Source organism: Mustela lutreola, chromosome 8, assembly GCF_030435805.1.
Source record: "Mustela lutreola isolate mMusLut2 chromosome 8, mMusLut2.pri, whole genome shotgun sequence".
NCBI lineage: Eukaryota > Metazoa > Chordata > Mammalia > Carnivora > Mustelidae > Mustela > Mustela lutreola.
Window position 1 is genome coordinate 79028452 of NC_081297.1, and position 13978 is coordinate 79042429.

General features: G+C 36.2%; 1 protein-coding gene across 2 annotated transcripts in view; it reads left to right on the forward strand.

Annotated features, from left to right (window-relative positions):
• ETNK1 (ethanolamine kinase 1) overlaps positions 1-13978 on the forward strand; it is a 67516-nt gene that overhangs the window by 20394 nt on the left and 33144 nt on the right. For both annotated transcript variants that reach the window (XM_059185759.1, XM_059185758.1), the window contains exon 2: positions 1757-2016. In XM_059185759.1, the coding sequence (XP_059041742.1) occupies positions 1757-2016 (260 nt within the window). The remainder of the gene's footprint in view (positions 1-1756; positions 2017-13978) is intronic.

Consider the following 13978-nt stretch of genomic DNA (forward strand, 5'->3'; position numbering starts at 1 on the left):
AAGAAAGTGAGAGAACATACATAAGCCAAAAAAAAAAAAAAGTTTAAATTAGAGAAACAAGAAAACAAAAAAAAAAAACAAGATTTAATTTTCCTAAAGTTTTGTTGAATATCTTTGCAGGAGTTTTTATCTCTTATTTATACATAAAATATTTTTATAGATGCGAAGTTTTAGTGTTCATGTATTTGTTTTTTACTCTAAAGAATTTATTGTGACTGTCATTTCACTGGAAGTATGTGACTGTTGTACAATAGAGAATATTAGGATTAGTTTCTCAATCTTTGTTACAGTAAATTGAAATATTTTATCTGTACATGACATCTGAAAAAGTTACGGAATAACTTGTGTAAATTGATACGGCTTTGTAATAAACAACATGCTTTTCAACACAGTTTTTAATAAATTGATTAACATTTAATTTAAGTGAATATGCTTCTTGTCAATGCTATATACTATTTTTGTGAAATCTAGGTTGAAAGGGATACTTGTATCTCTCTGCATACCCGAAAAAGTAAATATTTAAAATAAGTCTCTTTGCATTAGCTCATACAATTAACCTACATTGGGTAAGGATAATAGTCAAGTCTTGTATACAATAAAAAAATTTATATAAAAACTAATAACTAGTATTACCTTAAGAAATACCTTTAAAATTTTCATCTGAAGATGTAAAGCCTTTTCCGGTGTCATTTATCATTACAATAGTCTTTTTGAAAGAGAAACATTTATATTCTTTCTCAGGCATTAGGTAAATATGTATTCATTTGGCCCTTTTTCCTTTTGCTTTTTGCCAATTTTCTTGGGAAAAAAATGTTGTTAACTCTTGGTTACACTTTTATCTCTTGTCCCTTCATTCTACCCGAGAGCCTCCAAAAGCTTTAGATTATAATTGAGCAAATAGAAAAATTAATTTTAGTATCAGAGGAAAATGAAAGTTTCAGTTTTTTAGTGGATTTGAACTAATACTGCTGATCATCTGTTTGCTTTTTAAAGGTACCATTTGTGCTCAGATAAAAAAAAGAACTTGAAATTTTTGACTTTAGCTCTTGAAAAGTCCCAAAAGTCCCTTTTAGAAAATAATGTAGAAATCTCTACTTAACCTCTCACTTCCTCTAATTAGGGTTGCGCATTTTTAGCCATAGCATTCAAGTTTGAATTAGAACCTGAATGCTTAAAAACAATTTCTAATGCATGTTGTATTAAGTAACTCTTAAAATTAACATTTAAAATTAAATTTTAGAAGTTGGAGATTTACCACAATATGTAACTTATGGTAGATTTATATTTGTATATTACACTTGTAAACATTATTAAATACCTTTTATATGTTATATGCCATGCTGGAGGAGAGCAGTGTCTCTGTCTTCAGAGACTTTCGAATTTATTAGACATAGGAGAAATTGTGTGCGTGTGTATATGTACACATTTGCAATGATTGCAGTACAAGCATACTTGGAGATATAGTAGGTATCAAAACATTGTGTGGAAGCACTGGAGATTGAATAATTTAACAATTTTGGATCAAGAAAGATATAATGTTATAGGAATTACAGCATTCCTTTATCTTTATATCTAGAATTAAAATTATAGACATGTTAGATAAAATTGTATTTAAAAGTTTTTTATGTTAAAAAGTAGATACTTTAAATTAGTAATTAATTATTTTAACTTATCTGCTGTTTCATTCATTAAATAATTGCTTTTTCCCTCATTTTTTCTTTCCTTTTCTTTCTTTCTTTTTTTTTTTTTTTGGCAGCTTTTCACAGATGGAATCACAAATAAACTTATTGGCTGTTATGTGAGTAATACAATGGAGGATGTAGTCCTGGTGCGAATTTATGGCAATAAGACTGAGTTGTTAGTTGATCGAGATGAGGAAGTGAAGAGTTTCCGAGTGTTGCAGGCTCATGGCTGTGCACCACAACTCTACTGTACCTTCAATAATGGACTATGCTATGAATTTATACAGGGAGAAGCATTGGATCCAAAGCATGTCTGCAACCCTGCCATTTTCAGGTACATTTCTTTTTCTAAATAATTTTTCTTTTTCTTAAGTATGTGTGTTAAGTATGCTAAAGAAATTATTTTTTAAAACTGCCTTTTCTTTCTTTAAGCAACTATTTGGTTATCTTAGAAACTTTGTTTAGTTAGGGTTCTGTTTATTTTTGTTGAAGAAAAAAATCCTGTTTACTGTTCATCGTTGATTGCAAAAAAAAAAAGACTGTGAGATGTGGTTTTGGATTAGTCTGCAGAGTGTCAAGGCTTCCCCTTAATCAGTTATTTATTTTACTTTATTTTGTTTTTTAAAATTTTAATTCCATTAATTAACATATGGTATATTATTAATTTCAGAGGTAGAGTTCAGTGATTCATCAGTTGTATATAACACCCAGTGCTCATTACATTGTAATGCCTTCCTTAATGCCTATCACCCAGTGACCCTGTTTCCTACTCCCTCCTCTCCAGCCACCCTCAGTTTGTTTCCTGTAATTAAGATGTCTCTTATGGTTTGTCTCCCTCTCTGGTTTCATCTTGTTTTATTTTTTGCTCCCTTCCCCTATGTTCCTTTCTTTGTTTCTTAATTCCACAAATGAGTGAGATCATAAAATTATCTTGTTCTGATTGACTTATTCTGCTTAGCCTAATATCCTCTAGTTCCATCCATGTCTTTGCAGATGGCAAGATTTCATTTTTAAAAAAATTATTTAATTATTTATTTGACAGAGAGCACGCACATGTGTGAGCGCACAACAGGGGGAGCAGCAGGCAGAGAGAGGGAGGGAGAAGCAGGCTCCCACTGAGCAAGGATCCTGATGTGGGGCTTGATCCCAGGAACCCGGGATCATGACCCTCGCGGAAAGCAGTAGCTTAACCGACTGAGCCATCTGGGCGCCCCCTCTGCTTTTTTAATGGCTGAGTAATATTCCTGTGTGTGTGTGTGTGTGTGTGTGTGTGTGTGTGTACCACATCTTCTTTATCCTTTCATCTGTCGATGGACATTGGGGCTCTTTCCAAAGTTTGGCTATTGTGGATATTGCTACTATAAACATTGGGGTGCAGATTCCTCCTCAGATCACCTACATTTTACCTGTGGGGTAAATACCCAGTAGTGCAATTTCTGGGTCATAGGGTAGCTCTATTTTTACCTTTTTGAAGTATCTTACATTGTTTTCCAGAGTAGCTGCACCAGTTTGCATTTCCACCAGCACTGTGAGAAAGTACCAGTCTCTCCACATCCTTTCCAACAATTGTTGTTTCCATGACTTGTTAATTTTAGCCATTCTGACTGCTGTGAAGTGGTCCCCTTAATTTTTTAAAGTAGTACTTAGACTAAAGAATTACACATTTCTTATTGCTAACTTTTGTAAGCCAGTTGCTCGTATTTTCAGAGTTTCTGCTTACTAAGATTCTTTAAATTCTTTTAACACTGTTATTTTTTAAACTTGTTATTTAATTTAGTGTGTTATGTCTTTTTATTAAACTTTAATTCAGTACATTATATTTCCTATAAGAATAATTTCTTGAATATGCTAGATCATTTGTTCAAAATTGTCTTTTACAGTTCTTTTTCTGCTCTTAAAAATTAGTGTATGAGCTTAATTTGAAAACTGCAAAAATTCTTAAATATTTTTTTCTTAAGATCCCTTTATAACTCTTAAAGGTTATTGAAGACCGAAAGAGTTTCTGTGAGTTTTATCTATCAGTATTTACCATGTTAGAAATGAAAACAACTTTTTTTGAGTTACAAGAGTAGTACAAGCACACATTGTTAGCTGTCAGGGTGATAACGTTATCACACCTCTTCATGTAGCTTCTTGAAAACTACAGCATTTACTCATGAGAGAATTAGAGTGAAAAAGGTAAATCATATCTTAAGAAAGTAGTTTTAACTTCATAAACCTGAAGGTTTTGAGTTAAACAAAGTGAATCTCTTGGGTTCCTGGCTCATATATACTTTTTAAATTTTATTTATTTACTTGAGAAAGAGAGCAAGTGTGAGCATGAGCAGGGGGAGGGGCAGAGGGTTAGGGAGAGAGAAGCGGACTCCCCACAGAGCAGGGAGCCTGATGGAGGGGTCCATCCCGGGGCCCTGGGATCAGGACCTGAGCCGAAGGCAGTTGCTTAAGGACTAAGCCACCAAGGCCCCAGACCCCCCCGCTTCTCTTTTCTTTCTTTCTTTCTTCTTTTTTTTAAATATGTTTATTTATTAGAAAGAGCCTGGACCATATTTTAAGAGTTGCTTCATTAACTGATGAAAATGAAATGGCCCAGTATTTACCTATTTTTTTTTTTTTTTAAGATTTTATTTATTTGACAGACCCATCACAAGTAGGCAGAGAGGCAGGCAGAGAGAGAGGGGAGGAAGCAGGCTCCCCAATGAGCAGAGAGCCCAATGCGGGCCTCAATCCCAGGACCCTGGGATCATGACTTGAGCCAAAGGCAGAGGCTTTAACCCACTGAGCCACCCAGGTGCCCCCAAACCCCAGTTTTTGATGAGATAAGAGTCTCTTCCCTTATGTGAGTGTAGTTTAGAATGTATTGAAGAACTCCGATTAATAGATAGTTATTTTTTCTTTTGTTTCACAATTTTTTGTGGTCTTCAGTTTTGTGTATATCAGATACATTTATAAATCTTAAGCCTTTTTAAAAAAAATATTTTACATATTTGAGACAGAGAGAATGACAGGGAGAGAGAGAGCGAGCACATGAGCAGAGACAGAGGGGGAGGGAGCAGCAGACTCCTCAGCTGAGCAGGGAGCCCCACATGGGGTTCAATCCCAGGACCCTGGGATCATGACCTTAGTGGTAGGCAGATGTTTGAACTATCCAGTGTTACTATTTGTTGGTCAGAGTTTGAGATACATATATATAACAGGATTAAAAGAGATTAGGTGAAATTAGGCCAAAGGAAAAGCTGGAGTTAGATTCAGATACAAGAAGTATATTCCATAAGGTTGTTAGAGAAGGGCCATATTAGCTTCTTGGTAACTAAAGCAGGAAGAAGAATACTAGTTTTTAAGAGTCAGTGTCCAAAAGATGTAAGAAGAAAGTTGCTTAAGGGTGATACCACCTTTACTGGTGTAGCAGTCTTAACTGCCTTTGTAAAACCCATACTTCCATGGATTTGACGTTGATATTCCTAAACTGTCTTTAACACACCGAATTTCAGCTTTCAGTTGAATGAACTATCCAGTGTTACTATTTGTTGGTCAGAGTTTCACATTCAGATTTCTCCCTTCTGTTTACTCTGTAGTCTCATGATGGAAACTGGCAAGTTTTTTCTCTTTGAGTGATTGTGGAATGTTATGGAATCTAAAGCCTTGTGAAATTCTATATATGGCATTATATCTTCATCACAAAGGACACACAGTGGAACCAGACTGCTTCAGATTTACGGGCTATGTGAATTTGGGTATAGCCCTTAAATATTTTGTGCCTCAGTTTCCTTATCTAAAAAATGAGAATAATAATAGTATCTACTTCTAGGGCTGTTGTAAGGATTAACGTTGTTAATATATGTAAAAAGTTTAGAACAAGGCCTGGCATATGTTAAACACTATGTAAATGTTAGCTTTTATAATTATTATAATTTTTTTTTCCTAAAGACTTTTCACATTTTATTTGACTTAGGCAGATCTTACAATAACTTGGACATTAAGGTATTAAAGTACTTAGGCAAATTATAGATATTACTAGGATATTACTAATCAGTTGACTTTATTATGCTTTTATTATTTATTTAAAGATTTTATTTGCTTGAGTGAGGGAGAGTGTGTGTGCAAGCACAAGCATGGAGAGAGGGAGAAGCAGACTCCACTGAGCAGGAAGTCTGATGTGGGGCTCCATCCCAGGACCCTGGGATCATGACGTGAGCCAAAGGCAGACGTTTAAACCCCACTGAGCCACCTGGGCATCCTTTATTGTGCTTGTAGAAGCATATTTTCTGAACTTTAAAATTCATAGACTTTTTTGCTATTATGTACTGTTTATTATAACATATTCTGTAGTATTCCTTAAGGTGAACCTTAGCAGCATATAGATGTGACATAGCAAGTAATTATTGCCATCACTAAACCCCCCTTCTTGTTTGTGACAGACAAAACTAACCAGTCTTGAAGCTCTTTACCTCTGAACATAGATGAGATTTCGGAATCTTTCTTAACTAAATGATTTTGGGTAATTACTACCCATGAGTTGTCCCTTGATTTGGTTTTTATTTTAACTTCTTCTGAGAAACCATTTTATGTTAAAAAGTCAAGATTTTAGGAGCACCTGGATTGCTCAGTTGGTTAAGCGTCTGACTTTTGGTTCAGCTAAGGTAATAATCTAATTAAGTCATGGGATCTAGCCCTGCATTGGGCTTCACACTCCGGGGAGTCTGCTTGAAGACTTTCTCCGTCTGCTCCTCCCCTGAACTCATGTGCTTGCTGTCTCTCAAATAAATAAATCTTAAGAAAAGAAAGCTGGGGTTCCTGGGTGGCTCAGTTAGTTATGTGGTTGCCTCCAGCTCAGGTCATGATCCCAGGGATCATGAGGGTCCTGGGATCAAGTCTGGCATTGAGCTTCCTGCTCAGCGGGAAGTCTGCTTCTCCCTATCCGGCTGCCTTTCTCCCTGGCTTATGCTCGCGCACGCATGTTCCCCCCACCCCACCTCTCTCAAATAAATAAGTAAAATCTTTAAAAAAAAAAAAAGGTGCATACGTTTATTAAAAAATTGAAAAAGTCAAGATTTTATTTTTAATTGATACTAAAAAAGTAGTAATAGGTATGTTTACAATTCTTATTAGAGAAATAATATATTAAAGTGATGGAGGCTAATATTTATTCAGCACTAAATATGAACTGGACACTCTTCTAAATACCCCTTTGTGTGTGTGTATGTGTGTATTTGTTTTTAAAGATTTATTTTAGAGAGAGAAATTGGAGGGGAGGGGCAAAGGGAGAGGGAGAGAGAATCCGGAGTAGACTCCCTACTGAGCATGGAGCCTGAAGCAGAGCTCCATCTCACAATCCTGAGATCGTGACCTGAACCAAAACCAAGAGTCAGACACTGAACCGAATGAGCCACCCAGGCATTTCTATATATATATATTTTAAAGATTTTATTTATTTATTTGACAGAGAGAGAGACCACAAGTAGGCAGAGAGGCAGGCAGAGAGACGGGGTGGGGGGAAGCAGGCTCCCCGCTGAGCAGAGACCCTGATTCGGGGCTCGATCCCACGACCCTGAGATCCTGACCTGACCCGAAGGCAGAGGCTTAACCCACTGAGCCACCCAGGCGCCCCTTCTATATATGTTTTTTAATATTTTCTTATTAAGTAAACTGTGCTCAGTGTGGGGCTTGAACTCATAACCCTGATATCAAGAGTTGCATGCTACACAACTGAGCCAGCCAGGTGCTCCAGAACTTACCTGTTGTGTATTAATAAATTCAACTCACAATAATCCCAGGGTATAGGTAATATTAAGATCCTATTTTAATAGATGAGAAAAATAAGGTACAAAGATTTTTAAGTAATTTGCTGAAGGTCACATGGCTAGGAAAAGTATATCCTAAAGATACTAATGAGTATCTTTTTACTTGAGAAAAGCTCATAAAATATAAAGGAAAATAGTAAGGCCTTTGTTAATCACATTAAAAAAAAAACATATTATGAAAATTTGTAGGATTGAAGTGAAAAGACTCAAGAAGAAAATAAATGCAGACTTTCTCCCATTTATTGACTTCTGATTATTTTATATAATTAAATAATTGTTATTAAGCTTACTATAGAATTTCTGTTTTAAAAGGAAAGCTTTGCATAATTGATTTTAAATAATCTTAAGTACAAAGAATAATTATAGTATTTTTTGAAAAAATTTTTAAAGGTTTATTTTAGGGGGAGAGAGAGCGCGAGATGGGGAAGGGACAGTGGAGAGGGAGCCGGAAAGACAGAATCTCAAGCAGACTTGCTGCTGAGCGTGGAGCCCCAGACAGGACTCCCATCTCAACCCTGAGATCATAACCTCAAGAGTTGGGTGCTTAACTGACTGAGCCACCCAGATGCCCGAATAATTAACAGTATTTGATCAAGAACAGTGAAATTTAGGTAAGGCTCACTTAGGTATTTGATACCATGTCATAAACTTGTTTGCATTAAATTATATGATATTCCGAAAAAGATAAAACTGTGGAGACACTAAAAAGATCAGTAATTGCTAAGGGTTAGTGGGGAAGGAGGTGAATAGGAGAATAGGTGAAACAGGATTTTTAGGGCAGTGAAAATGTCTGTATGATACTTTATAGTGGATACCTGTCATAAATTTGTTCAGACCCATAGAATGTATACCGCTAAGTGTGTACCCTGATGTAAACTATGAACTTTGGGTGTCAGTGTGTGTGCTTCAGTTGCAACAAATGCACTACTCTGGTGTTGATAATGGAGGAGGTGATGCTAGTGTTGGATAGGGGGAATTTGGGAAAACTCTGAATCTTCCCCTCAATTTTGCTGTGAGCCTAAACTGCTTTAAAAAGTCTACTACAAGTAGCCTTTTCCTATACTTTGTTAGATCTACTTGTTTAGAGTATATGATACTAATACAGGCATATATACCTTTCATTAAAAAAAAATGCTGAGACCAAATAGCAATACTAATTAAGTTCTCTTATAATTGACTTGAAATGAATGATGCACTGAGTTGACTCACAATTTTGGAAAAAAAGCAGAATAGAGTTTGAGAAAGGAAGGAAAAAAAGATGACAGTAAGGATATAGTTAGTTGACACTGAGTATTAATACTGGCTATTTATTTTGCAATTAAATTTATTTCAGGTAATATATTCCCATGGGATAGTTAAATGTTCATACAGTTTTGCTAATTACTGTAAAACAAAATACAGAAGGAACTAATTGATGGAAGGGCATATTAATAAAATAGGTAAATTATAAATGATTTCTAAAGGAATGTTTTATTATTTTTGAGTATGTACAGTGAAGTATTTTTTAAAGAAATATCAAGTAAGCAATTGAATGAATGGTAACTCTAGAGCTCCAAGAAGAGGTTAGGGATGTAAATAATAGGATAATGTGCTTTATATATTTAGCTTTTCTCCTTTAAAAAATGAATTTTGGGGTGCCAGGGTGGCTCAGTGGGTTAAAGCCTCTGCTTTCGGCTCAGGTCATGCTCCCAGGGTCCTGGGATGGAGCCCTGCATAGTGCTTTCTGTTCAGCAGGGAGCTGCTTCCCCCCACCCTGCCCTCTCTGCCTGCCTCTCTGCCTACTGTGATCTCTGTCTGTCAAATAAATAAATAAAATCTTTAAAATTTTTTAAATATTTAAAAAATGAATTTCATATATTTATGATAAAAAGGATCTTTCATTTATCAATTTATAGGGCTTATTACTAATTTTGGATTAGTTAGGTATCACATTTTGAGCCATTGTTATTAGATGAACTGATACACAGCCAACAGTAAATGTTGATTGAGCCTTAGATCAAAGTCCACAGTGCTCTCTTGCTATGGTTTATTCAGACATAGCTACTTGCCTGTGTTAGATTATTCTAGAGTATCTGCTTTGACTATTAAAAATCTGACATGTATTTATGTTTAGTCTAGGGAAAGAAAAAGAATTCAGGTAGTCCCTGCCCTCCTTCCAAGTAATTTGCAGTGTGTGACAGACAATAATCTTTGGAAAAAAGTAAGCAAATAGTATACACAGAAGAACAGAAAAGGTTTTCAAAAAAAAATAACTGTGGGAATTTAGGCAGTGTTCCACTGAGATCACATTTGAACTGGAGTTTAAAGGAAGAGGCAGAGCATATGGAAGAGGCAGTGAGGGAATGCTATGATAAAGACCACCAGGTTAACGATTAGCGAGTAATTCAGCTTAAGGAAATTTATCATGACTTGTTTTATTTGAACTTTCTGTGGCAATCAAGCTCCACAGAGATATTCAGAAAAATTTTCAAAATTCACAGTTTAGGAATTTTCTCATCTGGTATTTCTTTGAAACTTTTTTTTTTTTTTTTTTTTTTTTGAAACCTTTTGCTAGGAATCCTGCCTGCAGTTTAATTAAAAACCACCCAGCAACAGATATAATGGGACAAAATGCAGTTTAAAATTAATTATTGCACATTTATCAAAAAGCAGAAGTAGAAAACACTGACTTCCAGTGCTGGATTGTATTGTAGTGTAACTGGTACATTGTGAGTTACAAGTAATACTGGTAATGTTCTCTTAGAAATTAATAGGGCAATATATAATAATTCATAGAAGTTATATGTTTATGTCATGACAGTGCTCATATTCAGATATAACCAAGGCATATCAGCACAAATACTATGCTACTTGTTGAAATGGTAATTTTGATTATTGTCTAAAGTACGCAGAATGGCTGATGTGGGATTAATATGGAAGAAACCAGCTTAATTGCTGAACTGTGGCTATAATCACAATAATTGGCTTATGTGAAAATCCAAAGGGTGTATTTAAAAATGAAGTAAACTATTGGAGTGGTAGGATTAGGGATTATTTTTCAATTAAAAAATTCCTTTTATGGTTATAATGCTCTTAATTTTTTTTAAAGATTTTATTATCTGGGGAAGAGAGATAACACAGGGGATGTGTGGGGAGCAGGGAGTCCAGCATGGGGCTTGATCCCAGAATCCTGGGATCATGACCTGAGCCGAAGGCAGCTGCTTAACCAACTGAGTCACCAAGGTGCCTCTTGCTCTTAGTTTTTTAAAAGCCTCCAAGAGTGGGGACAGTTAGTATTACTGGATATTTAAGAAAATTCTCTGAAGTGTTGACATTTTTAAATGTTTTACTTTACTGATGGGATTTTGCTTTGATGGGATTTTAAAGTAGCATTTGCCTTGGATGTTAGTGCAGTGAAGCCTTATTTATTATTTTTTTAGGGGGGCAAGTTTTTTAAAATTTAGATTCAGTTAACTAACATATAATGTGTTACTGGTTTCTGAGGTAGAGGTCAGTGATACATCACTCATAAGTAGTACCAAGTGTTCTTTACATCATGTGCCCTCCTTAATGCCCATCACCCAGTGATCCAATCCCCCTCTCCCCCTCCTCCCCAGCAACCTTCAGTTTGTTTCCTATGATTAAGAATCTCTTATGGGGGCGCCTGGGTGGCTCAGCGGGTTAAAGCCTCTGCCTTCGGCCCAGGTCATGATCTCAGGGTCCTGGGATCGAGCCCCGCATTGGGCTCTGCTCAGTGCAGAGCCTGCTTCTCTCTCTCTCTGCCTGCCTCTCTGCCTACTTGTGTTCTCTGTCAAATGAATAAATAAAATCTTAAAAAAAAAAAAAGAATCTCTTATGGTTTGTCTCACTCTTTGATTTCTTTTGTTTTCATCTTTTCCTCTCTTTTCTTATGCTCCTTTTAAGTTATACATATGAGTGAGGTCTTTCTCTGATTGACGTTTTTCGCTTAGCACAATACCCTACAGTTCCATTTACATTGTTGCAAATGGCAAGGTTTATTTATTTATTTATTTATTTGGATGGCTGAGAAGTAGTCCATTGTATATATATGTCACATCTTCTTTACCCATTGATCTGTTGATGGGCATATGGGCTTTTTTCCATAGTTCGGCTGTTCTAGACATTGCTGGTATATAAACATTGGGATGCATGTGCTTCTTTGGGTCACTACATTTATATCTTTAGGGTAAATACCCAGTAGTGCAATTGCTCTGTTGTTAGGGTAGCTCTGTTTTTATCTTTTTGTGGAACCTCCATATGGTGTCCAGAGTGGCTGTGCCAGCTTGCCTTCCCACCAACAGTGTAGGAGGGTTTCCCTTTCTTTGCATCATTGCCAACACCTGTCTGTTTCCTGACTTGTTAATTTTAGTCATTCTGACTGGTGTGAGGTGGTACGTCATTGTGGTTTTGATTTGTGTTTCCCTGATGCCGAGTTGAGCACTTTTTCATGTGTCTGTTGGCCATTTGGATGTCTTCTTTACAGAAATGTGTGTTCATGTCTTCTGCCTATTTCTTGATTGGATTATTTGTTCTTCGGGTGTTGAGTTTGATAAATTCTTTATGGATTTTGGATACTGGCCATTTATTTGATGTGTCATTTGCAAATACCTTTTCCTATTCTGTCACTTGTTGTTTTGTTTTGTTGACTATTTCCTTTGCTGTGCAAAAGCTTTACATCTTGATGAAGTCCCAATAGTTTATTTTTGCACTTGCTTCCCTTGCATTTGGTAGTGTTCCTAGGAAAAAGTTGCTGCGGCCGAGGTTAAAGAGGTTGCTGCTTGTGTTCTCCTCAAGGATTTTGATGGATTCCTTTCTCACATTGAGGTCTTTCATCCATTTTGAATCTATTTTTGTGTGTGGTATAAGGAAATGGTTCAGTTTCATTCTTCTACATGTGGCTGTCCAGTTTTCCTGACACCATTTGTGGAAGAGACTATCTTTTTTCTGTTAGACATTCTTTCCTGCTTGTCGAGCAGTAGTTGATCATAGAGTTGAGAGTTCATTTCTGAGTTCTCTGTCTGTTCCATTGATTTATGTGTCTGTTTTTGGGCCAGTACCATGCTGTCTTGTTGATTATAGCTTTGTAATAAAGCTTGAAGTTCCAAATTGTGATGCCACCAACTTTGGTTTTCTTTTTCAACATTCCTCTAGCTATTCAGGGTCTATTCTGGTTCCATACAAATTTTAGGATTATTTGTTCCATTTCTGTAGGGGGGAAAAAAAAAGATGGTATTTTGATAGGGATTGTGTTGAATATGTAGATTGCTCCAGGTAACGTAGACATTTTCACAATATTTGTTCTTCTAGTCCATGAGCATGGAACATTTTTCCATTTCTCTGTGTGTTCCTTGGTTTCTTTCATGAGTACACTGTAGTTTTCTGCGTACAGATCCTTTGCCTTTTTGTTTAGATTTATTCCTAGGTATCTTATGGTTTTGGGTGCAATTGTAAATGGTATTGACTCCTTATTTCTTTTTCTTCTGTCTTTTTGTTGATTTATAGAAATGCAACTGATTTCTCTTTTTTTTTTTTTTAAAGATATTTATTTATTTGACAGATCAAAAGTAGTCAGAGAGGCAGGCAGAGAGAGAGAGAGGAGGAAGCAGGCTCCCCGCTGAGCAGAGAGCCTCATGCGGGGCTTGATCCCAGGACCCTGAGACCATGACCTGAGCCGAAGGCAGAGGCTTTAACCCACTGAGCCACCCAGGCGCCCCATGCAACTGATTTCTAAAGGTTTTATTTATTTATTTGACAGACAGAGATCACAAGTAGGCAGAGAGGCAGGCAGAGAGAGAGGGGGAAGCATGCTTCCTGCTGAGCAGAGAGCCTGACTTCTATGCATTGATTTTATATCCTGCCTCTTTACTGAATTCCTGTATAAGTTCTAGCAGTTTTGGGGTGGAGTCTTTTGGGTTTTCTACATAAAGTATCATATCATCTGCAAAGAGTGAGAGTGTGATGACTACTTTGCTGATTTGTGTGCCTTTTATTTTTATTTTTTTTGTCTGATTGCTAAGGCTAGCACTTCTAGTACAATGTTGAATAGCATTGGTGATAGTAGTCATCTCTGCCATGTTCCTGAACTTAGGGGAATATCTCTCAGTTTTTCTCTATTGAGAGTAATATTTGCTGTGGGTTTTTCTTAGATGGCTTTTTTTTTTTTTTTGATATTGAGGTGTATACTCTCTATCCTTAGAGTGTGAAGAGTTTTAATCAAGAAAGGATGCTATATTTTGTCAAGTGCTTTTTCTGCACTTTCTTGTCCTTTCTTTTATTAATGTAGTGTATCACAGTGATTGATTTGTGGATATTGAACCAATCTTGCAGACCAGGAATAAATCCCATTCGCTCTGGTGAATATTCCTTTTAATGTACTGTTGGATCCTTTTGGCTGGTATTTTGGTGAGAATTTTTGCATCCATGTTCATTAGCATGGGTCTGTAATTGGTCTGTAATTTTGTAATTCTCTGTAATTGGTCTGTAATTCTCCTTTTTGGT